Consider the following 27,825-nt stretch of genomic DNA (forward strand, 5'->3'; position numbering starts at 1 on the left):
CTGTGCCCCAACCTTGTGAGATGGGGCTGAGGCAAGGGGTGTGCCAACAAAGGTGGGTTAGGTTGGGGGAAAGGAGGTGTCTGGGATCATAGGGGCTGGGATGGTGGGGGAGTGGGGCGTGCCCTGGGATGGGGGGTGGGAGTAAGGAATGGGTGGGGTGGTGGAGGGGGCAAGTGGGGGGGAGGGGCGTGCCCTGGAGTTGGGGGCGGGCGAGGAGTTTGCGGGCGCGGGGGCGGGGCGAGGTGGGCTCCTCCCCGGCGGGCGGGCCCTGGCGCGGCGCGGCGGCCTCGCGGTGCCTAGGCTGGGGCTGTTGGACCGTGAGGCGCTGAGTCGCGCGGACTGAGCCAGGCAAGAGCGGCCGGCGGCGGCAGGATGAACAGCATCAAGAACGTGCCGGCGCGGGTGCTGAGCCGCAGGCCGGGCCACAGCCTGGAGGCCGAGCGCGAGCAGTTCGACAAGACTCAGGCGAGCGGGCAGCGGGCGGCGGGCGGGCGGGCAAGCGGCGTCCCTGTCCCCTCACGCGCGAACCGCTGGGGCCCGGGAGGCGCCGGCCAGGGGCGGGGGACAGCATGGGGGCAGGGCCTGTGTCCGCCCGGGCGCTCCGAGAGCTCCGCGGCTGCCCCTCGCCGGCCTCCGCGGCCCGAGCCGACCGGCGCGCAGGTGAACCGGAAGCCGCGCTCCCCACTCCCGCCGGGCGCTCGGGCCCAGAGGCGCCGGGGCTGAGGGGGCCGGGGTCAGGGTGTGCGCGGGCCGGGAGCGCTGGAGCTGAGGCGGCGGGGGACGGAGATGGGGCCGGGGTTGGGTGTGCGCGAGCCCAGCGCGCCGGGGGTCTAGGGGGCTGAGGATCCAGGTGCTCCCGGGGCCGGCGCGGCCCGACTGGGGCCCCCGCCCTCGGTACCGCTCCTTGCCGGCTCCCGCCCCCGTCTCCAACCCCCTGAAACCGATGTCCCCACGGGCAGTTTCCTTAAAGGAAATTCCTTAAACTCCCAGCTTTCTTCTCTCGTGAGCGGCTTCCCAGAGCTGCCCAGTCTCCAATTATTTGCTGGGTGAAAAGCTGCTCGTTGTCGCCAGACTTGTTTGCCCGAGCGCTGCCCACGTATAAATAGGTGCACACCCCCTCATTAAATACCGGCGCCCGACAGACAGAAACTTCCTGGGGCTCCCTTCCTGCGCCTCCCACGCCTGTATCTCTTCCAGATGATGCCTATCCTGGGAAGGCTTTAAAATTAAATAAGGGCGCGGGTGTGCGTTTTGTACTTGTGTTTGTGCCGGAGACCCACGATGGAGACATTGCTGCGTTTCTGGTTTCCTGTTGCTTTTTATTTTACAAACTCTTGAAGTGCTCTCAGGCTTGGGGGATGGGCGGTAGAGGGGGGCAAATTGTTTATTTGCCAAAATAAGTCAACCAAGACTGAAATGGCTGAAAAATTTTACTCTAGAGATAAAGGAAGCCAGAGGATCCCTCCCACCTCTGTCTAAAGCAGGTTGGTGACATTTGCGTTTGTGGCGGCTATTTGCAAGTTCCGTCCCACTTGTCCTTGCAGAGAGCGATGACTTCTGCGGTTGCCTTCACATCTAGTTAGTACATGCACTCTGCAACAGCTTTCGTTTTGAAATGAGAGAGAACTCAGGGACACCTTCTAACCTTTGTGCTTGGGATTGACCCAGAAAGCGATAATAAATCCTGAGGATATCAAGGCTTTAGAAATGCCAGGTGCTGGAACCCACCTGGCTGCAAATTATCAATTTAGCCTTGTGATCATCATCACCATCATCTGGTTCAGCCCGGATAGCCCGTCATTAAAAAAAATAAAAGGTATGGCTTTTAATTTAAAGTCACCAATACATAATTAATTGTGCCAGGAACTTGTAGATCACAGGGAGAAAACCTTAATTGGCAGACAGATCTGGATGTTGTCAGAAACTTTGTTTATTCACTGAGTTTTTTCTCGTGCCCTTGAGGAGGTATAAAGAGGTCTGATTGCTACATGGGGGAGACGGGATGTGAAGGACCAACTTCGTTGATCTTACTCTTAAATGATAAGAAATCAAGAGCAACCTTCCTGAGTGTCAAAGAGATAATCTCTGATACAACCACACATTTTAGTGGTTGGTTTGATACACAAGAAGGTGGATTTTTTTTTTTTTTTGGAGACAGTCTCTGTTGCCCATGCTGGAGTGCAGTGGCAGGATCTCAGCTCACTGCAACCTCCGCCTCCTAGGTTCAAGCGATTCTCCTGCCTCAGCCTCCCAAGTGGCTGGGACTACAAGCATGCGCCACCACATTTTTTTGTGTTTTTAGTAAAGACTGTTTCACCATGTTGGCCAGGCTGGTCTCGAGCTCCTGACCTCAGGCGATGCACCCGCCTCACCTCGGCCTCCCAAAGTGTTGGGATTACAGGCGCCTTGCTGAAGGTGGATTGTTTTGTTTTGTTTTGCTCCGGGTTTTTCTCAGAGACTAAGAGGGCCACTTACAATGAATAACTTTGTAATGGGTGAATGTCACAGGACTCACCTATTCCAGGGCCCCATTTTCTGGAAAGATGGAGTTTGAGTTCATTGTCTGGGTTTGCTCGTCTTCACAGTGACTTATTGAGGAATGTAAGAATGAGGTTTTGTACGTGGTTAATATTTAATTAGATCGTTCCCAGAAATAATCAAGTGAGCTGCCAGCCAGGCCCCGTGGTGGAAAAGGACCTGGAGAGCTGAGGTTGCTACTTCCATGTCTCTTTCAGGACAGAAAATAGCACATGCATTACAGGGACCTGCCTTCCTTTGTAATACGCTGCTTGTCTTGCATTGACCACAGCACTGTGTGCTGTGCAGGAGCACTAGCCTGGCATAGAATTTAAATCTTCACTAGCCTGCCAGCCTCGCTTTCCTCCCCTGGGCTCCTGGGTCAGGAGGAAGATAATTGCTTTCCTGTGAGGTTTTTTAACAGGACACACCCTGTTTGCAAATATCTCTGGGGTTAGCACTCAGGAGTGGGAAGGGAGACGATCACGTGCCTGCTGGGAGCTGGTGCCTGTGATCGTTGCATGGTGTGTGTATATAATCCCAGGGGAGTGTCCAGAAAACCAGTGTATGCTTTTCTTCCTTATGACTTTAGTCCCTTTGGTGGGAAAAAAAAAAAAAAAACCCTTTTCAAAATGGAGGTGCAAACTTTTATTGTCTTGTTGCTGTTGTTTTCTGAATACAGAATTCTACAAAATACAGCATGCCTGTATTTGGAACCTGAACACTGCCTGTACCATTTAAAAAGAGGGTGTGGTATCATAAAGGCACTAGTAGGTAGGTAGACCTAGGCTCTAGCCTGTATCCCTGGGCAAGTTGCTTAACTCGTAAATCTGTGTCCTTGTCTGAAAAAAAAAAATACAGATCATTTCATCTATTTTATAGGGCTGTTGTAAGGTGTAAGAGAGAGAGACCGTGTGGTAGCTAGAACCTGTGACTATGTTAATGAGTTAGTAAGGCGTTGCAGCTGGAATTAGAGTTTCTCAGCAGCTGAGATGGTCCTTGAGATGGGGCGATTCTCCTGGGTTACCAGGTGGGCTCAGTGTAATCACAAAGGTCTGTAAATGTGGACAAGGGAGGCAGGAGAGAAGGTCGGAGTGAGGCAATGTGAGAAAGACTCTACTGCCTGCTTCTAGGAAGGAGCCACTAGCCAAGGAGTATGGGCGTCCTCTACAACCTGGAAAAGGAGAGGAAATGGATTCTTCCTTAAAGCTTCCAGGAGGAAACACAACCTTTCTGTTACTTTGCTTTTAGTCCTGTGAGACCTGTTTTAGACTTCTGACCTCCAGAACTGCGAGTTTGTGTGATTTGTTATGGCAGCCATAAGGAACTAATACATCCAGTATGTAAACATGAAACAGCACCTAGGGCATAGCACGGCCTCAGCAGATACTTGGCCCAACCGTCTTTCTCCCTTCCCTCCCCGGGCTGAAAAGTTTAAAATCTAGAGAAGAAAGCATCTTTGAAGCATATCATGGAGAAGGACTCAGGAGTACTGGAAATGAGATCAGGACTCAGGAGATCAGGAAAACTCAGGAGTTTCCTGATCTGTGAACCTTTCTGCTTCACCGGGCCTCAGTTTCCCCTGCAGGCCCAGCGAATGGGATCAAGCCCAGAAGATTCCTCTCAGGTTAGGATGAGAGAAACCCTTTACCACATTGCAAGGCCTCTGGCCACTGCTGAGTGAGCCAAGTCTGGCAGGTGAGCATTAACTGTAGACGTAAAACTACCCAGGTATGAGGGGTTCCTGTGGGGCAGGGACTGTCTAGGGGAGCAATATGTGGAAACAGTTCATAGGTCCAGTTTTCCAGGTTAGTGACATACATGCTTAGCATCCCCTGTGAAACCAAAATCCTGTCAAGATTAACATTTATTAACAACTGAGGGCTTCTTAGCCAGGCACATGGTAGAGCAGTACTGCCCGGTAGGAACCAGAGGCAAGCCACGTGTGTACTTTTAGATTGTCTAGTAACTACTAGAAAAGTCAACAGAAACAGGTGAAATTAACTGTAATTGCATATTTTATTTAACCCATTATATCCAAAGTACAGCCCTTTCAACATGTAATTGCCACAAAAATTATGAATGGGAGAATTTACATTCTTTTTCTCCTACTAAATCTTTGAAATAGGTGTGTAGTGGACACTCACAGCTGATCTCAGTCTGGACTCACCACCTTTCCAATACTTACAGCCCCCACCAGCCAGTGGCTACTGTGCCGGACAATGCAAGTGTTAGAATCACCCGGCGGCTTTTAGAAAAGGGCAACGTCTAGGTGTCTAGGAGTGATTTGCCCGCAGCATGGCACGGACGTTGAGCTGGTTCTTCTTGGGCATGCGCAGTTGTCTCGCCCTGTGACATCCTCTGCTGGGTTCCACCCCATCAGCCCACATGGCAATGCCCTCGTGATGATGCCTGGCAGGCCACTGACTTCCCGACCCCTGGGCTGCACATTGCCTCCCTGGCAGAGGTATTCCAGAAGCTGTTCTTGGTCCAGCTTGGGGTGGGAAGGGGCTGCCCATCCCTGACCTCCCCCTCCCTGTCTCTGATGTGCTTTGATGCCCATGACACATTCCTGAGCGCCACTTGCTCTCTTACCATTTGGCCAGTTCCTGTAGCTTTGGGGTATGCCCCAGGAAGGTCCAAGTCATCTTTGTCCCCTCTAAGAGGTGGAGAGATGTGAACTGTGGCCATGTGTGGAATGGCAGGGCAGTCAAGAGCAAGCTCCAGGTTCAGCCCCTGGCTCTGTCCCTTCACCGCTCTGCCTCAGTTTCCTCATCTACAAAATGGGGGCCATAACACTACACACCTCCTAGAGTGGTTGTGGAGATGTACAAGTGTTCACAGTGCCTGGTGTGTAGTGAAGGCCGTGTAAGTGTGGGCTGTTATGTTGTGTTTGGAAGAGCAGGCTGGGCTGAAAGAGAGAAGCAAGCTCCCTGTTGGACTCTGCCCGGCGGCCTTAGATTAGCTGTAAGCGGAGGCCTCGTGTGCTGGCGCAGCTGGGAGAAAAGCAGATGTGCACAGAGGTTGGGGACTCAGGCAAGTGGGGACAGCCCTTCCCTTTAAGAGTGAGCCCAGAGGTACCACATTATGAAGGCTCTCCAGGCTTGGGAGGATATTCTGGGGGAACGACGGCCTCAGGAGGTGCAGGCAAGGCCAGCAGGAGCCTTACCTGGCAGAACTGCTGGCCCTTCTGAATAGGGACAGGGGCAGCCGAGGCCCCTTCTCTGACCTGACCCAGACGCCAGCCTTCCAGCCAGCGCTGCACCGGTCATTTGTGAATGACACCCAGCTGGCCACTGGATCCCAGCAGCTTAAAGTGGAAAGCCTCTGAGTGGAGTCCAGGCCTGCTTGGCCAAGGGACAGGGATGCCCAGTCGGCTAACCTGAGACGCCTTGGCTGCTCTGTTGGTGATGCCCTTACCTGCCCCGCTCCCCACCCAACTTGGTAATCTGCGATGCTGACTTGAATATCACCTCCTCTATGCAGCCACCCGCTGCCGTCCTCCTGCCCAAACCTCACTGTGCTGCCCAGTCCTCATGACATTATTTGCGCTGCTTCCACATCTGCCCGGACACGCTGCGGCTGGCCCAGCAGAGTGGGAGGAAGCAGACAGACATGGGCTGGGCGCATGTGTAGACCAGGCTTGCCTGAGAAGTGGGAGTGTGTCACCTCCTTGCCGAGCTCCCTGAGCAACTGCTCAGACCTGCACTGGCCACCTACCCTGGGGTCCTCAGGCAGGGTCGCGTCATAAGTGGCTGGATGAGTGGATGCCCAGGGGTCGGTGGTCTCCCTTCTTTGATGCTGTCCTCTTGGTGGGGTCTGAAAGGCTCATGGCCATCCATTCTAGGGAATGACTGAGCCCTGGAGAAAAGTTTAGTTGGGGCGAGATTGTTTTTTCTCTGGCTAAAATAAACATGATCCTCAAACTGCAGTAGGTTCATCTGCCTGGAGGTGACTCAGCCCCCTGGCTTTTGGGACAGACAGGTTTGTGGAGTGATGTCACCAGGGCCCAGGGAACGAAACTGCACAAGCTGGCTGCCTGTCACTTCCAGAGCCAGTCTGGCAGAGGGGTGATGCAGGAACAGTCCTCCTACTACTGGGTGTCACCCACAAAGCCTGGGGCAGAGGTGGCAGTGGGTCAGGCGGCAACATTGTAACCAGCGTCCTGGGGAACCTGGGCTCTCATGCTCCCCTTCGAAGCTTTCCTAAACGCTGAAATGACAGAGCGGCCAGGACCAAGCAGGCCTGAGTGCAAGTGAAGGGAGATACAGGTTAAATGGAGCAGAGCAGTTGCCCCTGACTTCCTCTCTGCCGGAGCTGACCCAGCTGTCCACCTCGCTGCTTTGCATGTGGCCGTATCCCGGCCTCAGTGACAGAAACCCTGTGTTTGCTCTCGTCAATGGCCTTTGAGGGGGCAAATGCATTTGAATGAGATCTCTCTGTCCTTCAACTCTTTGGAAATGCTGAAGCAAAATAACCCACCACTCTGCCAGCGTCCGTGTGCCCCAGCTCTTTGAAGAGCGTTCTTGTTCCTGCCGAGTGCTACTGTTAGGCGCCATGATAACAGCACAAGGATGCTTAGGTCTGATTCATTTCAGGGTTGATTTTAAAAATAGAAATGGTTTTATAGTTACTTTTACTACGCAGCTCTAGTGGATACATTATTAGCTGGAGAAGGAGAGACTCAGTGCCCTGAAGTCTTCCAGGACTTGTCTTTGAAAGAGCTCTTGTTCCTTCGAGTGTTCACTCTTCCATTTGCCCAGTGGGGATCTGCTGACAGCCAGATGTTGGTTTGGGCCTAGAGATGCAGCAGGAAGGAAGATGTTCCTGTGTTCGGGCTTGGAGGTGGGGACAGAGTATAATTGGTGGACAGACGACTCCGGAGCCTCCTGGGCCACAGGGTGCTGCGGGGTTGGCGTGTGGGGCGGCCGCTGCCTGGAGCCTCCCCGCTCGGTCGCCTGGCTTTGCTGCCAGTGCCCGTTCCTGCGGTCTGTTTCCATCTGGAGCCCACGTCAAGCCTGGGCCAGGAGCCTCTCTCAGAAGTGTCACCTGCCTCACCCCAATTTCCCCTCTTCTGAAACAGCACTCACTGAGATGCTGGCCAGGGTGTGCCCCGTGAGTCTCAGTCCAGGGACCAGTGCAGCTCTGGGCTGTTCACGAGTCAGCGCCCCGTCTGGCCTGATTGTCCCTGGAAGCAGGGCAGTTGTATCCTGAGGGCTTGGGCTCCCCCTGGCCACTGGACTGATCCAAAGGCCACAGCCCAGAGGCAGATGCCCTCGCCCCAAGGGATGGGGGAAGTGGGGAGTCCCCTTGGCTCTACCAGCCCCAAGGCCTTTGTTATCGGGATTGGAACAAATCCTGATCCAGAGCCCACTCCCAATTTGGAGGCATGTTAGCAGGCCCTTGGGGAACACAGGGTTCCTGTGGTGGGACAATAAGGATGTCTACCTTGATACACTTCTCCCGCACCCAGCCCTACCCCCGCACCCAGAACTGTGAAGGCCATGCAGCCCAGGGCCTCCTGGGGGGGACCTGAGGGGGTTCATCTTCAACGGCAGCCTGCCATGGGTCCTGCCCAGCTCTTAGTAGCTGGGGGCCCTTGGGCAGCTGCTCGGCCCGGCTGCTGCAGCTTTAACACTGGAGGGTTGCACGAGGACTGAGTCAACACGTAAGGTGCTTAGAACAGCACCAAGTATGGAGCATGTGCTCAGCCACTTTATTATTTTTTTTGAGATGGCATCTCGCTCTGTCACCAGGCTGGAGATCTTGGCTCACTGCAACCTCCACCTCCCAAGTTCAGCAATTCTCCTGCCTTAGACTCCCAAGTAGCTGGGACTACAGGCGTGCACCATCATACCCAGCTAATTTTTGTATTTTTAGTAGAGACAGGGTTTCACCATATTGGCCAGGATGGTCTTGATCTCTTGACCTTGTGATCTGCCTGTCTTGGCCTCCCAGAGTCCTGGGATTATAGGCATGAGCCACTGAGCCTGGCCCACATTTTTTTGTTATTTATGACCTTGGACAGGTGGTTAACCTGCAGCCTCAATGTCCTCCCTCACCTGCCTGCTCCGAGGTTCCTTATGAGCATTAATGAAGTAATATTGGAACAATGCTCTCTGCTCAGGGCCCAGTACAAGGCTGAGCTCAATAAAATTGATTTTATTAATAGGTTATTGAGACCTGTCTGCTGTCCTTATGGCACAGAGTATGTTCTCACACGCTTGGCGATGCCAGCAATCCTGAGTGTATCTGCAGAGCCTCACCTGCCCCCTGGGCCCCTGGGTACCCCTGAGCTTTGCTCCCACTCTCTGCCCTTAAAGGTCAGGCCCTTCCTGCTGCCGGCACTGGGCAGGATAAGAGCATACTTGGAGAGTTGTGAGCAGGTGGCCCCTGGGGCGTGGGTGTGGACTCCAAGGATTTTTCGAGACCCAAAAAGCTGCAGGGTCTGTGGAGCCGGGCAGGAGCTGACCTCACTCTGCCCCTCTCTGCCGTCTCTGCGGACCCTCCAGCTCCCTTCCGCAGGGTGTCTCGTGGCTGCTGTGGAACTCTCTATTATTATTGTTTTGTTTTGTCTTGTTTTAGATGGAGTTTAGCTCTTTTGCCCAGGCTGGAGTGCAGTGGCATGATCTTGGCTCACTGCAGCCTCCCAGGTTCAAGTGATTCTCTGCCTCAGCTTCCTGAGTAGCTGGGATTACAGGCACGCACCACCACGCCCAGCTAATTTTTGTATTTTTAGTAGACAGGTGTTTCGCCATGTAGGCCAGGCTGGTCTCAAACTCCTGGCCTCAAGTGATCTGTCTGCCTCTGTCTCCCAAAGTGCTGAGATTACAGGCATGAGCCACTATACCTGGCCTATTATTATTATTATTTTTTTTTTGAGACGGAGTCTCGCTCTGTCGCCCAGGCTGGAGTACAGTGGCCGGATCTCAGCTCACTGCAAGCTCCGCCTCCCGGGTTTATGCCATTCTCCTGCCTCAGCCTCCCGAGTAGCTGGGACTACAGGCGCCCGCCACCTCGCCCGTCTAGTTTTTTGTATTTTTTAGTAGAGACGGGGTTTCACCGTGTTAGCCAGGATGGTCTCGATCTCCTGACCTCGTGATACGCCCGTCTCGGCCTCCCAAAGTGCTGGGATTACAGGCTTGAGCCACCACGCCCGGCCCTGGCCTATTATTTTTACTTTTAGAGACAGGGTCTCACTCTGTCACCCAGGCTGGAGTGCAGTGGTGCTATCATAGCTCACTGCAGCCAGGCACTCCTGGACCCGAGCAGTTCTCAGCCTTCTGAGTAGCAGAGGACTACAGCTGTGCACCACTACACCCGGCTAAGTTTTAAATTATTTTTGGTAGAGATGGGGTCTTGCTAGGCTGGCCTTGAACTCCTGGGCTCAAGTGATTCTCCCACCTCAGCCTCCCAAAGCCCTGGGATTATAGACGTGCACCACTGTGCCTGGTCCCCCTCCATTATCGCTTCTGTCCTGCTTCCTCCAGAGACCTCCCCTGAGCCAGCCAGACACCCCTCCCTGTTGTGCCCAGCAGTGGGAAGAACGGCATCCCCCTCCTCATGCTCTTGTGCTGCCCATTATCACTGCATCCCCTGCAGAGCCCTGGCCCCACGGCCGCTCACAGCTGTTTGGAAACTGCCCTGCCAGGCTCTGTGTGAGGCCCCTTCTTCTTGGGAGCTGGATGGGAGCTTTGGGTGCTGAGTAGCGGACAGACCCCGGGGCGGTCACGTGTACCCTTATGATCTTCCTTTCTCTAGCACTGGGTTTTTCCACCCTGAGCTGAGGTCCATAATCAATCCCTTCCACTCCTCAAAGGCTGCGCCGCCCCGAAGGGGGGTGTCTCTGTGGCAGCCTCTGGCTTGTGTCAGAGCTTCTGGGGTTGTTCTGGCCTGAGGGGCCACACGGGGCACAAATGCAGGCTGGAGAGAACCCAGGGATGAGCCTGGGCAGCCCTCTACCTCCCATGACACGCTGCAGTTTCCCCACCTTCAAAATGGGGAGAACTATGTTCACCCCACTCAGCAGCCATGAGGATAGCATGTTGAGAACCTCAGCACCCAGAACCAGGTATTGCTGGCAGTTGGATCTGCCTCGGGACTGTAAGCCTCAGAGCAGAGCTGTGTCAAGGACACCCTGTGTGGATTTCACCACAGAGTGAGCCTCTTTGAGTGCCTGCGCTGCTGCAGCCCCTCAGCCTCCTGGAGCCACTTCTGCAAGGGACGATCAGCAGCAGACAGGGGAGTAGGTGGGACATCACTGGGACCTGCCCAGGCTTCTCGTGGGACAGGGCTTAGCTGCTACTGCCTGGTCAGAGGCGAGGCCCACGGAGCAGCCACAGACTCCCACTGTGCAAGCACTGTGCCTCCTTGTGTGGCGCTCCGAGCCTGGTGCACACATCTGCCCGTCCTAGACACAACGGGGCTGTGTTCCCAGAGCCAGCCGGCACCCTGCCCGGGAGGGCCCTGCTGCCATGGATCCTGTCCCCTGCCGCCAGCGTGGGGAGCAGGCAGCACTGAGGCCCAGGCGCACAACAGGCCATGCCATGTGCCCAAGACGTGCCCCATCACACTGCATTCCTGGGGTCTCCCTCCTGCCATGAAAGTCATTCGTGTGCCAGGTACCGTTGAGGAGCTGGGGGTTCAGCAGCACCTATAGGCCGATCTGCTTCCCCTCATGTTGCTGACTGCTGGGTGAGGGGAAAAGGTGATAAATAAGGGAACAGTCCACTATCCGAGGGCGCCCGGTCCTCAGAGACCATCCATCCAGGAGGTGCAGATTTCAACAGGGCGGCTGCAGGAGGGTGTGAGGGTGCCGGGTGCGGGGAGCTGGAGCTCTGCTGCATGGGCATCTGGAGCCTAGGGCCTGGGGGCACAGGGGTGGCTGCACCTTGGCCTCACCATGACTTTACTCGCAAAGAGGAGAGGGCGGCCCATTCCCCCAGAAGGTGTTATCTGCTTCTGGGGTCCCTAGCTCAGCCCCGTCCTGGGGTTTCCTCAGTATCAGGAGAAACGCCCACATCTCTGTGCCCACAGCCTCTCCAGCCAGGTCTGCACCAGTCACTTCGGCTTCACCCTTCTTGCCAGGAATCTTCCGAACCAGGTGGCAGCTCAGGTGTCGGCAGCTGGGGATGGGGTTACACAGTCCGGAGACGGACACGCCTGGCTTGTGACAGGACAGCTGCTTGCCTGGCTGCTTGGGGATGAGCTGGGGAAAGTCACAGCCCCTGCCTCCTGTCCCGGGAGGCCCTCCCCACGGAAGGAGCTGCCTGGGGACTGTTCAGAGTCACTAAGGACACAGGTCGTGGAGTCAGACAGACCTGGCTTTGAACCCTGCCTTTTTCCTTATTAGCTGTACAGACAAAAGTATATAAGCCTTCTGTGCCTCAGTTTCCTCACCAGGAAAATGGGATCGTCACCACTTCCCTGGGCTGTTGCTGGGAGGCGAGTTGCCCACGCCTGACTGGGGCTGGGCACTCAGGATCCTTATCATCGTCACGGCTGCTGTCATGGGCAGTGTTCCGCTTCGGTGGGGGCGTGCCACTCACAGCCATGGGTTCTCACAGTTGGTGGATACGAGTTTGTTCAAGGAAGGAGTTGAGGCCTGGGGGCCAGTGACTGGGCAGCCCTCAGGGTCAGGCCCACCAGAGCCTCTGTGTGTTTCCTCAGGTCCTGGTTCTTTGAGATGGGACCGCAGCTCCTCCCCGACTACGGGGAGCAGATTTCAGGGCAGCCCCGGAACACCTGCCTGGGAGGGGTCCAGTACAATGGGCCCTGTGTGTGAAAGGGGCCAGCATTGCGCTAGGGGCCGGGGGTGGCCCAGAGGCTGCCTGGCCCAGCCCCACAGTCTGCTGGCACCCATCTGAGGTCCCACCAGGAAGGGCCCCTCAGCTTCCTGGGCTGGCTTTTCTCACAGAGGAAATTCCATGTTAGACCCTAATTGGATGTCCACTGCTTCAGTGCTGGGTGGGAGAGCTCGGCGGCATCCCGGAGAAGGCGCAGGAGTGCTGCGTGGTCCTGCAAGCTGGCTCCCTGCCCTGCAAGGCCTGCCTGGCTCAGGCCAGCCTGTGGCTCGGGCCCAGCTGCCCTGGCTGAGGCTGGGGGCTGGGGAGAATGACTGGCCTGGAGCTGCGTATCCCATCTCGGTGTCTGCCTGTCCCTCCTGCCCGTGGCCTGGGCAGCTCTTCTCAGTCTACAAATGGTGGTGGGGGGGCGGGGACAGAGGCTTAGCAGACCTGTTCCCGCATGAGAAACACCCCATGCCCCACAGCGCCAGGGACGGGTGGTAGTGACGGTACCGCCATGAGCCTTCCTCGAGAGCACAGTCACGTCCAGGAAGCCTCGGAAAAGGGGATGAGACACTGCCGTAGGTGGAGCGGGAGGGATGTTGACATTCTGGCCTTGGTCAAGTGTGAGGGTGCCACTTGCACAGCTCCGGGTGACGGCTGCAGACCCCACTCCTGCCTTCCTCTGCCCCTGGCTGGGCTACAGGTGGCAGCAGGAGCTTGACAAAGTTTGACAGGGCGAGGCCCCACCCAGGAGAGAGGCAGCCTATGGGGCAGTGGGCCACAGGCCCTGGGCTTAGCCTGAGTTTCCTGAGAATGCCTCCTGAGAGAGTGGGGACAATGTGATGTGCACCCTTCATGGGGCGCCGCAAAGGCCAGGTGGGCCCCAGCCGGGAGCTCCAGTCTCAGCTGCTTTTCCGCGAGGGGAGATGGGGCTAGAGGACACCACACTGGGCCATGACCTGGGCTCAGGGCATCTGCCAGGAGAGTCAGGTCGTGCAGGTTTTGGGCAGGATGGCCTCCCGGAGCCACAGCCCAGCTTTGGTCATTGTCCCCTGGCTCCTGGAGCTCTTGGTGTTCACTGTAGTTCCAGCTGCACCAATCAGGCACAGGGAAGTCCTTCGGTGGCTTAGGTTGAGGGGATTCCTATCTCCCCCATCGCTCCACTGGCCTGAACCCAGGCAGAATCCTGTTCGGTATTGTGCTTCTCCCACTTGGGGTGGTGTCTCCTGGGGTGGGTGCCTGGGGCTCTAAACACTGCTCCTTTGTCCCTCACAGGCCATCAGCATCAGCAAAGCCATCAACACCCAGGAGGCCCCCGTGAAGGAGAAGCACGCCCGGCGTATCCTTGGCCGGCTCCTGGGCTCAGGAGTCGGGTGTGGGTGTGGGAGCAGCATAGTGCTGCAGTCAGCTGTGCCGGGGGTCACAAGGTCCCTCACTGAGCCCGGGGAGGAGGCTCCCGTGCAGCTTGGCTCCTTCCCATCTCGGTCTCATCACAGAAACGCCCCCCATTGGGCCCAATGAAGGTTTCCTTGTCTTGCCCTACCTCCTGTCCCCTTGACTGGACACTGGAGCTCTGGTGACCCAGGGTTGATGGGCATGTGATTGGGGGCCGGCCCTCTTCCGGCGGCCCTGGCCTCTCTTCAACCGGGTTTGTCGAGCCCCCACGCTCCAGTCTCTGCTTCCACACTTGGCCTTGACATTGCAGGCATTATCCTGGGCACACACCACGAGAAGGGGGCTTTCACCTTCTGGTCCTATGCCATCGGGCTGCCGCTACCCAGCAGCTCCATTCTCAGCTGGAAGTTCTGCCATGTTCTCCACAAGGTCCTTCGAGACGGGCACCCCAATGTGAGTAGCAGCTGCTCCCTCTGCTCCCTGGAGGTGGGACACTATCCCGCTGACATGCGGGCTCCAGCCCTATTCCTGTCCCCGTAGCTCTGGGCTGTTCCTCCCGCCTCGGGTGGGGAGCGCGTGTCTCAGGGCCCTACCACAGGGTCCTGGACGCTCCCCCTCTCCTGTGTTCCCTGCGCTTCAGGTGCTGCATGACTGCCAGCGGTACCGCAGCAACATCCGGGAGATCGGAGACCTGTGGGTAGGTCCAGCCAGTCTAGGTCCTGCCTGGCACTCAGGGCTTTCCTGAGCGTGTGGGGCTGAGCGAAGGGTGGCTCCCTGTGGGCAGTTCCCTGCGGGTGGCTGGGACGGGCAGCACGGGGAGATGCTGCCTGCCTTTGAAGGCCTGCCCCAGGGCGCTCCACATGCATAACTGGGCCCCCCAGTCAGCCCTCCAGCTCCGAAGTCACCCGGGGCCCTTTAGTCCTCACGAGTTGGGAAATGTGGCAACACCATTGCCCAGACACCGCAGTGGTGGTTAGAGAGCCCGTGGCAGGGCGCAGGTTTCTGGGCTCCCCTAGACCTGCTGCTAAAGAATCAGGACTGGGGGTCTGCATTTTGAGCACATTTGCTGGATGACTCTGAGACACAGCAAGGCGTGAGAGCGCTGGGAGCCTGCAATCTGGATGTGCTGCAAGACCTCAGGATTTAGAGATGTCCCTGGTGGGCAGAGGGCCTTGGCCTGATTCTCTCTGATTTTCTCTGGAGCACTGTGGGGTGCTCGTCTGCCTGGGCAGGGACATAGGAGCAGGGCAGGCCCTGGAACGGCGACCCACAGGGAGGCCTGACCGGGGCGTTATCCAACCCAGAACCACTGCACTGACTCACGTCCCTTGAAGCGAGGAAAACATTGCCCATGGTGCCATCTGCAGATGCAGGCCCAGCTGGCCTGGCCGCAGGGGCCATGGGGCTGGAGGAGGGAGCAGGGAGGATGTGTCCAGGCGCCCGTCGGGATGTGCCTCCCTGCCAGCACCAGCACTTTAATAAAGCGTCCCCACTCCGAATTGGCCTGCTGCCCTGGACAAAGGGCTCTCTTCTCACAAGGGTTTCTTTGGCAGGAATGACAAGGAGAAAGATTAAGGGAAAAAGCTAGAGACAGAGGGAGGTTGGTTGAGGCCAGGAGAAGACGTTTGTTGAATGAAGAAGTGCCCGGTGGTGGGTGACTCTCATGCCCAGGTCCTTTAGGACTCTTGGACGTGTTCATGAGCTGTGGCCCCTCACCCTGTCTGTCTTCCCACAGGGACATTTGCATGACCGGTACGGACAGCTGGTGAATGTCTACACCAAGCTGCTGCTGACCAAGATCTCCTTCCACCTCAAGGTGGTTTCCCCGGGGAGTCATGGGGCTGAGGGACTCGTGGGCTTTTCCCACTGTGACGTTATGGCACATGTTGGGACATCGAAGATGGGATGTGTCCTCTCCATGAGTCTCCATTCACCTTCTTGTCCCGACTGTGACTAAAGGGGAGACAGGGAAGCCAGGGCGTCACGAAGCTCCTAGAACACCTCAGGCATTTCCATGGACGTGTGCACGGGCTTCCCCAGGCATTTCCATGGACACGAGCACTGGGCTTCCTCAGTCTCCGCTGTCCTGGCTGGGTGCTCCCCTCCTCCCAACCCCCTCCACTGCCCTCTGCCACCTATGTGGACCGCAGCCTGGGTCTGCCAAGAGCGGGGCCCAGGGCCCAGCATGGGGCCCCTGGTTCAGTGGCAGCTGGGTGGGGGTTCTTTCCACAGCATCCCCAGTTTCCCGCAGGCCTGGAAGTGACAGACGAGGTATTGGAGAAGGCAGCTGGGACCGATGTCAACAACATGTGAGTCACTCTGCATGGCTATATGGCCACTTCCCCTCAGCTTCCCCACTCCTTCCTACCGTGTCTCACGCCCAGGCGTCCACGTGGGGCAGTGGGGTTGAATGGCCTTGTTGGTTGACGCTCATGCTCCCAGGGCCAGAGGGTGAAGTTAAAAGGGTGGGATGTACTTGAGGACTATCGTCCTGGCAGAGGCACACTGACTCACCAGAGCCATGGTGTCGGCGGTGCCCCCATCCCCATCCGGGCGGGGAGTCTCAGGACGAGTCGGCGGCCCGCCCACCCTTTTCATCTCTCCCCACTTCTCTTGCGTAGCTTCCAGCTCACCGTGGAGATGTTTGATTACATGGATTGTGAGCTGAAGCTTTCTGAATCAGGTGAGTTGTAAAGAGGGGATGCGGGGATCTGAGTGTATTGCTAAGTCCCCAGAGGGTGGGACAAGAGGAGACAAGAAAGAAGACATTAGTGATCACTATGAAATGCCCCTGACTGGCCACAGTGGCTCACATCTGTAATCCCAGCATTTTGGGAGGCCGAGGCAGGCAGATTGCTTGAGGTCAGGGGTTCGAGACCAGCCTGGCCAACATGGTGAAACCCTGTCTCTACTAAAAGATATATAAAAATTAGCCAGGTGTGGTGATGCATGCCTGTATTCCCAGCTACTTGGGAGGCCGAGGCAGGAGAATCACTTGAACCCAGGCGGTGGAGATCGTGCCGCTACACTCCAGCCTGGGCGACAGAGTGAGACTCCGTTTAAAAAAAAAAAAAAAAAAACAAAAGAAATGCCCCTGTCCCTCCCAGGGTCCTGCACCTCCAGGGATAGGTAATGGGGCCTCCTGGTACCTCCAAAGCATGGCAGGCCCCAGTGGGTACATCCAGGATACAGGTTCAGCCATCCCTTCCATCCAGTGTCACTCCATCAGCTGCAAGACGGGGAGGGTGAGGAGGTGTGCACAGGAGCCACCTTGCCAGGTTCTTGCCCCAGTCATGGGCCATCTGCAGAACCCAGTTGGAAAAGAGGTGGTTTGCGTCGTCCTGCCCATTTTCCGCTCTGGAAAGCCTCTGAGTCACGTCCGACTTCCTAGCGGGGAACCCAGCAGCTGTTAGACAGGAAATCTCAGCGTGCTCAGCTTCCAGGCTGGAGAAGTGCTTGTTCTGGGTGGCAGCTTCAGAACAGCTCATGGGTGACTCAGTGCTCTCCATCAGAGGGCAAGAAGCAAATGCCTCCTTAAGGCAAAATTGGGAGTCAGAGGCAGTTTGGGCAGCCTCCCTGAGTTCCCAGGTCTGGCCTCTGCAGCTGGGCGAGCCTGATGGGCATTCAGTTCCAGTGGGTGAGAGGTGGACTCAGAGTTGGACCCTTGTGCCTGGGAAGAGCCTGCTCAGGATCTGACATGGAGAGCAGAGGGCAGATGTCCAAAGGTGCGGCCCCAGCTGTGTAGCAGGACAGGGCTCCCAGGCTCTGTGTCCTGGCAGAGATGTGCTGAGCCTGAGCCTCTCAGCACAGAGGCCACCAGGTGGGAGCCAGGTGCCCCTGGCATAGGAGAAGGCCAGTGTGGGCAGGCAGTGGCCCCACGAGGGAAGTGGAGAACACTCACAGGCCTGCTCCCTACCTGGTGACACTGGTGTCTTGATGAAGCACAAAGGAGGGGTGTACCAGCATCTGCTGGAGAAATTCCCAGATCTGCAGAGGTGATAGGTACAGGGGCTTCCCTGTCTCAGGGCCTGTAACAGCAAAGAAACAGAAACGTCCTAAACACGCCTCAGCGGAGGCTGCGTCTCGCCGTCTGTGCAGAGCAGAGAACGGAGGGTGGCGGGAAGAGAGACGTGTCGAATCTGGGATGGCCGGGAAGATCTAGAAAACATTCTACTGTGTGAAATCAAGCAGACTGCCGAACAGCGTGGATATATGTGTTTAAGATCCAAGCAGTACTTGATGTGTGCTGCAGTTTTTTGCAAGGAAAACACTTAGCATGACATGTAATTAGAAATTAATTTTTTAAAGGCAAAGGGGCAGCACTCCCCGCCCAGGCTGTCTCCTGTCACTGCAGAGATTTGCAAGTGGTCCCATCACAGGCAAGGCGAGAGCAGGACCTGAGGGGCCGGGGCACAGGTCTGTGCAGCAGGGACTGCCTGGCCGCTCTCCCGTGCTGGCCAGCTGCCTGCTCTTTGTCATTCTCTCTGCCCCAGAGAAGCTGCCAGCCAAGAAGGAGGCAGCCTCGTGTTTGTCCTTTGTCCCTCCCACTTGGTAGTTCTGATACAAGGTCCAATTGTCAGGGGCAGGGGAGATGGGCCTCGGGGGCAAGTGAGGTCTCAGTGTCACTTGGGGTGTGCAGAGCCAAGTTGTGACCCTACTGCCGTGTGACTTGGAAGTAGCCCTGCCTGTTCCCACATCTGTAAGTTAGGCATTTGGGGTGCTGCATCGTGAGCCTCCTTCCTGCTCTAACATTCGGTGCGGGTTTGAGGCCAGTGGGCATGGAGCTGTCCGTCACCCTTGTCAGTTGGGCACCTCGTCCTGGGCTCCCAGGTGGAGGTCTCTGGAAGCCCTTGCTGAGCTGAGCTGGAGCTGCTTTGCCCTGACCTTGCTGTTGCCCTTGACCTCCTTCATGGGAGCATCTGGTCTTGACCTGGGGCAGCCACCAGCACAGGAGGCGCCCATCTTGGAGGCGGGGGGCACACTGGTTTGTGGGAGCTGGCTTAGGGCCGTGCTTTACAGCCAGACCACCTTGGGCAAGTTGCCCAGCTCCCGAGGGCTCACACTCTTCCTCTTGCCCATCTTTTGCACAGTTTTCCGACAGCTCAACACAGCCATTGCCGTATCCCAGATGTCCACAGGCCAGTGCCGCCTGGCCCCGCTCATCCAGGTTATCCAGGACTGCAGCCACCTCTACCACTACACAGTCAAGCTCCTGTTCAAGCTACACTCTTGTGAGTGGCCCGGGGCGGCCGCTGCCCCAGAAGTTGTGTTTATGTGGCTTAGGCATTCACTGTGAAAAAGGAAAATCAAAAAATTAGAGGTTTATTCATTTAAAAATGGCAGTAATAAACCCACTACCCATTAATAGAAATAACATACATTTTATGAAAAAGACACCATTTCACCAAGCAAAAAATTTAGTGAGTGGCGTAGTTTTCATTTTTACGGCTGAATGCCTGGCTTGGCCAAGACAGAGGCCCCACCTGCTCTCGGGACTCTCCCGCCAGGCACCCTGGGGTTGCGAGCACAAAAAGGCAAAAGGTGTCTGGGGTGTTTGGAGAGTTTTGATCTCACCAACCCTTTGAAAGGGTCTCGTCCCTTGACCACACTTTGAGAATCACCACGTTAGTGTCAGCCCGGGACAAATGTGTTTGGTGAAAGCGGCTTTCTAGTGCCTCCTGAACCTGGTGGGGGTTAGGAGGGATGTGGCCGCAGTGCCATCCTTTCCATTCGCTGTTTCCTTCTCTAGCTCAGTCTGACCTGAGTCCTCCCACAGCATCTCCCACAGGTCTCCCCCTCCCGATAGGAGAGCAGGCCTGGCCCAGTCTCGGGTGATCTCTAATCTATGAGTTTGTAGCATACGGAAGAACAAGGCAGGGCAGGTGAGCCCCTGAGCAGTGTGCAGAGAAGTCCTGTTACACTTGTGCCACCCTCCAGGTCTCCCTGCAGACACCCTGCAAGGCCACAGGGACCGGTTCCATGAGCAGTTTCACAGGTACTGCCTGGGACAGGGACAGGATCGAGGCTGGTGGGGGAGAGGCTCTGTGGCCCCTTCCTGAATTTCCCACCATCTCTGCAGCCTCAGAAACTTCTTCCGCAGAGCCTCTGACATGCTGTACTTCAAACGGCTCATCCAGATCCCCCGGCTGCCCGAGGTACCTCCCCGAAGACGGCCCTGAGGCCCTTTGAGGACCCCAGGCACCTGGCTGGGGCCCCACACAGGCTATGGAGATGGTGGAAGGAGGGCTTCCTTGGGGGACAGCTAAGCAGGATCCCACCTGCCACCCCTGCAGGGACCGCCTAACTTCCTGCGGGCCTCAGCCCTGGCTGAGCACATCAAGCCGGTGGTGGTGATCCCCGAGGAGGCCCCGGAGGACGAGGAGCCGGAGAATCTCATTGAGATCAGCATGGGACCCCCCGTGGGGGAGCCAGTGGTGAGCCCCCACCCAGCCCATGTCCCCCAGTTGTAGCATGAGGCCAAGGGGAGTGTTGGGTGGCCAGCCCTCCCTTTGCCCACTGCCCGGCCTGGAGGCACAGGTGAGTGGGGCGGGGGTCACCATGCTTTCCTGTGGCAGGTGGTGGCTGACCTCTTTGATCAGACGTTCGGACCCCCCAATGGCTCCGTGAAGGACGACAGGTGAGGGCTGGAGGAGCCGACTGGGCTGGGGGTGGTTGGAAACGGCCTCAGCTGAGCTGTGCTCTGGACATTTCTGTCTGGAAAGGCCACGGGTGGGGAACATGAACCCGTGAGGCGCCCAAATCCTGAGTGGCCACTGAGGAGAAGACAGGTTCCTGTGCCTGTCTGTTGAGTGTTCTGGTTGACTTGACTTGAACCCCAGGACCTCTGTCCCCAGGGACCTCCGGATTGAGAGCTTGAAGAGAGAGGTGGAAATGCTCCGCTCTGAGCTGGAGAAGATCAAGCTGGAGGTGCCGGGGGTGGGGATGGGCGGGGGCCGGGCCCCTCAAAAGCCCAGGCAGGGGCCCCACATCAGCCATCCTCCCGCAGGCCCAGCGGTACATCTCGCAGCTGAAGAGCCAGGTGAACGCACTGGAGGGCGAGCTGGAGGAGCAGCGGAAGCAGAAGCAGAAGGCCCTGGTGGACAATGAGCAGCTCCGCCACGAGCTGGCCCAGCTGAGGGCTGCCCAGCTGGAGGGCGAGCGGAGCCAGGGCCTGCGTGAGGAGGCTGAGAGTGCGTGGGGCCTCGGCCACAGGGGTCCAAGGGCGTGTCCCCAGCCCCTGCCACCCCACATGGGGCGTCACTGCCTCTCTCACCCCCAGGGAAGGCCAGTGCCACGGAGGCGCGCTACAACAAGCTGAAGGAAAAGCACAGTGAGCTCGTCCATGTGCACGCGGAGCTGCTCAGGAAGGTAGGTCCAGCCCCTCCTCCATCCCAGCTGGTGGCAGGGCCTCTCGGGGACGGCAGCAGAGCGTGAGCCCTTCCCCTGCCCGTGCAGAACGCAGACACAGCCAAGCAGCTGACGGTGACGCAGCAAAGCCAGGAGGAGGTGGCGCGGGTGAAGGAGCAGCTGGCCTTCCAGGTGGAGCAGGTGAAACGGGAGTCAGAGTTGAAGGTATGTCCCCTGTGGCACAGGGCCCTGCCCCAGCATCTCCAGCCCACTGCCCCAGTGACACGCTGCCCTGTCCCAGCTGGAGGAGCAGAGCGACCAGCTAGAGAAGCTCAAGAGGGAGCTGGAGGCCAAGGCCGGAGAGCTGGCCCACGTGCAGGAGGCCCTGAGCCACACACAGCAGGTGCATCTGGCTTCGATGACTGGGAGTGGGGTTCTGGGGCCAGTCCCGGGTGGAAGTCAGGTCCTCTTTCCCGTGAACAGGCCATACCTGGGTGCCACTTGGTGGTCCTGGGATGCAGCCCTGACCCAGACCCAGGGCCTACATGGGATACAGGAACTACCACTGGTCCTCAGGGAGCCCTGAGTCTGATGGGAGTGATCACTAACCCCCAGGGCCCAATTTGTAAGCGTAGGGGCAGGGTGGGTGGGGTCTGGGAGCTCTGTTCACACGCCAGGTGTCATGTCTGTCCATAGAGCAAGTCGGAGCTGAGCTCACGGCTGGACACGCTGAGTGCGGAGAAGGACGCGCTGAGTGGAGCTGTGCGGCAGCGGGAGGCAGACCTGCTGGCAGCGCAGACCCTGGTGCGCGAGACAGAGGCGGCGCTGAACCGGGAGCAGCAGCGTAGCTCCCGGGAGCAGGGCGAGTTGCAGGGCCGGCTGGCAGAGAAGGTATGGCCTCCCCAGACGCAGCAGCACCTCTGAGTTCACTGCCGCCTGGCAGCCATCGATCTGTCTCCGTGATCTGCCTGTTCTAGAGATTTCACATAAAGGGGATCATAGACGATGCATCCTTTTGTGTCCGGCTTCTTCCACTCAGCATCATGTTGTCAAGGGTCACCACATCGTAGCCTGTGTCAGCACCTCATTCCTTTTGTGGCTGAATCGTACTCCGCTGTGTGGACAGACCACATTGTGTTTATCTTCATCACTTGGTGGACATTGGGGTTGTTGCCACTTTCTGCCTGTTGTGAATAGTGCTGCTGTGGGCCTTTGAGCACAAGTTTCTGTGTAAACATTTGCCATCACTTATCTTGGGTAGATAGCTGATGTGCGTGGAACTCAGTGGAACCGCTGGGTCTCACCTCTGTTACCCTGTTGAGAAACTACCAGAGTGTTTTCCAAAGTGGCTGCACCATTTTACACTCCACTAGCAATGCATGAATGTTCCAGTTTCTCCACATCCTTGCCAACACTTATTATTGTCTTTTTATTTTAGCCATCCTAGTGGGTGTGGAGTGGTTTCTCATGGTCCTGATTTGTGTTTCCCTGATGGCAAAGGGTGCTACATATCTTTTCACGAGCTCACTGGCCATTTGTGTGTCTTTGGAGAAATGTCTTTTAGGACCTTGAGCCCATGTTTTAATTGGGTTATCTTTTTATTATTGAGTTGTGTACCCTAGGAAGCCTCTTTCTAGAAATATCCACCTCCCTGACCAGTGAGGGTCTCAGCTGGGCTCCAACTGGCAGCTCATGGGTCAGTCCAGGGCTGGGGCACATCCTTGGCCTTAGGGAGGGTCTCTAAGCTGCCCTCTTCGCCCCCATTGCCAGGAGTCTCAGGAGCAGGGTCTGCGGCAGCGGCTGCTGGATGAGCAGTTTGCAGTGCTGCAGGGCGCTGCTGCCGAGGCTGCAGGCATCCTGCAGGATGCTGTGAGCAAGCTGGACGACCCCCTGCACCTGCGTTGTACCAGCTCCCCAGGTAGATGGTGGGGCCACACTCAGCCGCTCCTTCCCATCCCCCAGCCTTGAGCAGCGGGTGGCAGGGGCCTCAGTTCTCCTTGTGCTTGCAGACTACCTGGTGAGCAGGGCCCAGGAGGCTTTGGATGCCGTGAGCGCCCTGGAGGAGGGCCACGCCCAGTACCTGACCTCCTTGGCAGGTGAGTGTGGCCCGAGCAGGGCGGAGGCGGGGGCTGTGTCCCAGTTCCAGCGCCCATGGCCACTTCTTGCCTTTTGGGAGGTTTACAGACAGCAGGGACTTCTCTGGGAAGCTAAGCAGATGCCCCCTGCCTGCTCCTTCCCAGGAACCCAGCCCTGCCCTGTGGACAAATAGGCTTTTGTCTCTGGGGCCTGGGCTACCGTGCGTCTGCATGCAGGTGGCAGGGCACTGAAGGGCCCGGAGCCACACACACTGCGGTGTGGTTGCCACTGCCTGCTGGATGTCGGTCTTGCCGAGCCCTCCTTTCCTCTTCCTCCTCCTCCTCCTGGGACCGCCGACAGTGGTCCCAGTGCTTGTGTCTCGGTGTCATCCTCCCCCAACCTTGCCCCCACCCACCCGCACAGACGCCTCCACCCTGGTGGCAGCCCTGACCCGCTTCTCCCACCTGGCTGCGGACACCATCGTCAATGGAGGTGCCACCTCCCACCTGGCCCCCACCGACCCTGCCGACCGTAAGTGGGTCCCGGGATAGCAGGTTCTGTCTGTCTCACTAGCTTGTCTGCCCTGGGAGTCTTTATGGGGCCTGTGGGGGGTGTTCCACTTACGGTCCTTTCTCACCCCAGGCCTGATAGACACCTGCAGGGAGTGTGGGGCCTGCGCTCTGGAGCTCATGGGGCAGCTGCAGGACCGGCAGGCTCTGCGGCACGTGCAGGCCAGCCTGCTGCGGACACCCCTGCAGGGCATCCTTCAGCTGGGCCAGGTGAGGCGCCGCTGAGTGTGGGTTTGGGGGGCTTGGGCCTGCCTCTGACCTCTGCACCCGCCTCTGGGTTGGCTGAACAGGTGTTTGTGTGTGGAGCCTGCAGCCTCAGGACGCAGGGTGGGAACCATGCACCCTCCTTGGTCCCTGTGGCCCCCACCTCTTTCCCAGGCTGCCCGTGGGCTTGCGGGGATGGAGGCTACCCCTGTCTGACTCCCATCCTCACCAGGAACTGAAACCCAAGAGCCTAGATGTGCGGCAGGAGGAGCTGGGGGCCATGGTTGACAAGGAGATGGCGACCACGTCTGCAGCCATTGAAGATGCCGTGCGGAGGATCGAAGTGAGCATGGGATCTGGGGACTCCCCTCATTGCTGTGGAGCTTTGGGGGCCGAAGGCCTCAACTTGGCTGCGTACAGGCTGCACCCACTCCTGCTCTCAGCCTCCAGGCAGGGGACAGATGGTGTTTTCCAGGGGCCTGTGAGGTCAGAGCTGAGAGGGCAGGAGGCAGCCCTGGCTTTCCCAGGACCGCAGTCCCCTCCTCCCAGCCAGCTCACCGCTCTGTTCTTGGGTGCAGGACATGATGAACCAGGCACGACATGCCAGCTCGGGGGTGAAGCTGGAGGTGAATGAGAGGTGAGCCCCCTTTCTGTCCCCCAGGCCCAACCTGAGGGGGGCTCCCCATGGCCCCTGAGGTTCTGCCCCTAACTGTTTTGCTCATGGGAAAGGAAGGCCTGGCTCAGAGCAGACACTCCCTCCCTACCTGCTGAGCCCTGCTGTGGCCAGGCCCACCATGGTGTCATGTGGGCCGCCCTGCAGAGCAGCAGCCAAGTCTCCCCTTCTCTCCCCCAGGATCCTCAACTCCTGCACAGACCTGATGAAGGTGAGGGGGCTGTGACCCCGGGTGGGGGGTTCTGCACCTGGAGGACCACCAGTCATTGCTGTCTTGGTCTTGGCAGGCCATCCGGCTCCTGGTGATGACATCCACTAGCCTACAGAAGGAGATCGTGGAGAGCGGCAGGGTGAGGGGCCGGCTGGCAGCGGGGCACAGTCCGCAAGGAACCTGACCCCCAGGCCACCCTGGGCATGAGGCCCCCCCACCCCCTACCACAGGGAGGCCTGAGGGATGCACCCTATTGCCAGAGTGAGGTGAGAAGGGCCCCTGAGGACCCCTTTCCACTTCGGTGTCCTTGACTGGCACGTCCTGCCCTGTTCTCCTGTTGCCACTAGGGGGCAGCCACGCAGCAGGAATTTTACGCCAAGAACTCGCGCTGGACCGAAGGCCTCATCTCGGCCTCCAAGGCTGTGGGCTGGGGAGCCACGCAGCTGGTGTAGGTTGCCCTGGGTAGGGATGGGCGGGGGGCTGCTTCCTGCCAGTTGGAACAGTTTGGGGGTCAACAGGGTGCGGAGAGTAGATGGGGTGTGGAGTGGCACCAGCTGTCCATGGGGTCAGAGACTCTGGCCCTGACTGGCCCTTGCCCCTCAGGGAGGCGGCTGACAAGGTGGTGCTTCACATGGGCAAGTATGAGGAGCTCATCGTCTGCTCCCACGAGATCGCGGCCAGCACGGCCCAGCTGGTGGCGGCCTCCAAGGTGAGTTTGCATGCTGACAGCAGCACACCAGGCTCTGGGCTCAACTTGGCCTGGGCTATGGCTGCCAAGCCCAGGCCTGCTGCTGTCCTGAGCTGGGAGACCTGGGCCCACCCTGACCCCTCGCCCCTTAGGTGAAGGCTGATAAGCACAGCCCCCACCTGAGCCGCCTGCAGGAATGCTCCCGCACAGTCAATGAGAGGGCTGCCAATGTCGTGGCCTCCACCAAGTCAGGCCAGGAGCAGATTGAGGACAGAGGTGAGTGCCAGGTGCCAAGTGGGGGCTGCTGGCTCCTGAGACTGAATGGGGGTGGGCGCCCAGATGCTCACCACCTTGTCCTCCGACCACAGACACCATGGATTTCTCTGGCCTGTCCCTCATCAAGCTGAAGAAGCAGGAGATGGAGACCCAGGTAGGCGCCCATGGCTGCTCCGTGACCTCTGAGCTCATCCCTCGGGCGAAACCTGGACCCAGGAGAGGGCTCCCTGGAGAGTCTGAGCTGGGTTGAGCAGGCTGTGTGGCTACAGGTGCGTGTCCTGGAGCTGGAGAAGACACTGGAGGCTGAACGCATGCGGCTGGGGGAGTTGCGGAAGCAGCACTACGTGCTGGCTGGGGCATCAGGCAGCCCAGGAGAGGAGGCGGCCAGCCAGCCCAGTGCTGCCCCCCGAAGTGTAACCACCAAGAAACCACCGCTGGCCCAGAAGCCCAGCGTGGCCCCCAGACAGGACCACCAGGTGCCATCTGCACTGGGATGGGGGAGTTCCTGGAGGGGCGTGCCGTGCCCGGCCCCGGAGGGGCATGTGGTGCACGTCCCTGGGGAAGTCAGGGGCCACTGAAAACCCCTGGCGACACGGCATGCAGGGAGGAGGAGCTTGCTCAAGGGAGAGGTGGGGCCCCAGGAGCCTGGCTATGACCACTGACCCCTCCTCCTTTAACCCCTGCAGCTTGACAAAAAGGATGGCATCTACCCAGCTCAACTTGTGAACTACTAGGCCCCCCAGGGGTCCAGCAGGGCGGCTGGTAGACAGGCCTGGGCCTCTGCGACTGCCCTGACAGGACCGAGGGGCCTTGCCCCTCCACCTGGTGCCCAAGCCTCCCGCCCCACCGTTCTGATCAGTGTCCTCAAGGCCCCTGGCCCTTACTGAACCTGCAGGGGCCTGGGCCATGTGGGTGGTGCTTCTGGATGTGAGTGAGTCTCTTATTTATCTCAGAAGGAACTTTTGGGTGCAGCCAGGACCCAGTAGGCTTGAGCGTCAACTCTTCAGGAAATGCGTGTTTTTAATATTCCGAGCTCGAGCTCTTCTTCCTACGTTTGTATTCAGCACACTGGGAAACGGGGCCAGTGTGGGGCTCCCTGCCTTCCGGACTCCTGAAGGTTGTGGATGGACGGAAGGCACACAGTCCGTGCTGGCTAATGGGACGAGGGTCAGGCATCCTGTCTGTGGCCTTCTGGGGCACCGATTCTACCAGGCCCTCCAGCTGCGTGGCCTCCGCAGACCAGGCTCTGGGTGGGCTGGAGGAATGTTGCCCGTTACTCCTCAGGCCTGGCCCTTGGGCCTCCGTGATGGGAGCCCCCAGGAGGGGTCAGATGCTGGAAGGGGCCGCTTTCTGGGGAGCGAGGTGAGACACAGCGGCCCAGGCGCTGCCTTCACGCCTGGAGTTTCCATTTCCAGCTGGAATAGGCAACCACCCCCATTTCCTGTTTTCCATTCCCCCATTCTGGCCGCGCCCCACTGCCCACCTGAAGGGGTGGTTTCCAGCCCTCCGGAGAGTGGGCTTGGCCCTAGGCCCTCCAGCTCAGCCAGAAAAAGCCCAGAAATCCAGCTGCTGGACCAGGGCCCTCAGGGAGGGGACCCTGCGGCTAGAGCAAGCTAGGCCCTGGCTTTGCCCATCAGATTTGAACGAATATGTGTCCCTTGAGCCCGAGGGGAGTGGCAGGAGGGGTGGGACCAGGCTGGGAGGACAGAGCCAGCAGCTGCCATGTCCTCCTGTCCTCACCCCCACCCCAGGCCCCAGCCCTTTAGCCCTTCACCCTGTGCTCTGGAAAGGCTACCACATACTGGCCAAGGTCAGGAGCAGTAAGAATGAGCCAGAACCAGCCCCTTGGCTTTGTGTGAGCATTTCCTCCTGTTGAAGTGTTGTGCTGGCAATAAAATGCACTTTGACTGTTGTCACTGATGCCCCAGAGGGGCTGTGCCTGGCTCTTCATTCCTTCAGGGACGCATGTTCCCTTGTCTAGGCCCTGGCCAGGCGCTGGGACGGGGAGCCCATCGTGTCTGCATTTAATGCTAGAATACTCAGGACTGCAGAAAAGCTCAGCAGGGCTGTCACAGGCTGTG

At 58.1% G+C, this 27,825-nt stretch overlaps 1 protein-coding gene across 2 annotated transcripts; it reads left to right on the forward strand.

Annotated features, from left to right (window-relative positions):
* The first annotated feature begins 254 nt into the window (after positions 1-254).
* HIP1R (huntingtin interacting protein 1 related) lies at positions 255-27,660 on the forward strand. Of its 2 annotated transcripts, XM_003907321.4 has the most exons (32): positions 255-465; positions 13,581-13,644; positions 14,011-14,153; positions 14,341-14,397; positions 15,436-15,516; positions 15,933-16,009; positions 16,322-16,383; positions 18,791-18,931; positions 19,638-19,695; positions 19,780-19,855; positions 19,994-20,134; positions 20,276-20,337; positions 20,555-20,627; positions 20,707-20,890; positions 20,980-21,068; positions 21,156-21,272; positions 21,349-21,450; positions 21,744-21,938; positions 22,818-22,965; positions 23,057-23,143; positions 23,547-23,654; positions 23,766-23,902; positions 24,129-24,239; positions 24,475-24,533; positions 24,750-24,780; positions 24,857-24,919; positions 25,128-25,228; positions 25,384-25,489; positions 25,621-25,744; positions 25,837-25,898; positions 26,014-26,220; positions 26,431-27,660. In XM_003907321.4, the coding sequence occupies exons 1-32, from the start codon at positions 373-375 to the stop codon at positions 26,476-26,478; spliced, it is 3,207 nt and encodes a 1,068-aa protein (XP_003907370.1). In that variant the 5' UTR covers positions 255-372; the 3' UTR covers positions 26,479-27,660. The 2 variants fall into 2 exon arrangements, with proteins under 2 accessions (XP_003907370.1, XP_021778761.1); XM_021923069.2 differs by lacking the exons at positions 255-465; positions 13,581-13,644; positions 14,011-14,153; positions 14,341-14,397 and having other exon boundaries at positions 15,435-15,452.
* Positions 27,661-27,825: the final 165 nt, after the last annotated feature.

The sequence above is a fragment of the Papio anubis genome, chromosome 9, assembly GCF_008728515.1.
Source record: "Papio anubis isolate 15944 chromosome 9, Panubis1.0, whole genome shotgun sequence".
In the NCBI taxonomy this organism is placed as follows: Eukaryota; Metazoa; Chordata; class Mammalia; order Primates; family Cercopithecidae; genus Papio; species Papio anubis.

What these genes read in the sequence shown, in the direction of transcription:
- HIP1R (XM_003907321.4), top strand. Translation starts at nt 373, where the DNA reads ATGAACAGCATCAAGAACGTGCCGGCGCGGGTGCTGAGCCGCAGGCCG. An exon ending in CCCCCGTGGGGGAGCCAGTG is followed by an intron (nt 20,135 to 20,275) that starts GTGAGCCCCCAC and finishes TTCCTGTGGCAG; the next exon opens with GTGGTGGCTGACCTCTTTGA. An exon ending in AGCAGGAGATGGAGACCCAG is followed by an intron (nt 25,899 to 26,013) that starts GTAGGCGCCCAT and finishes GTGTGGCTACAG; the next exon opens with GTGCGTGTCCTGGAGCTGGA.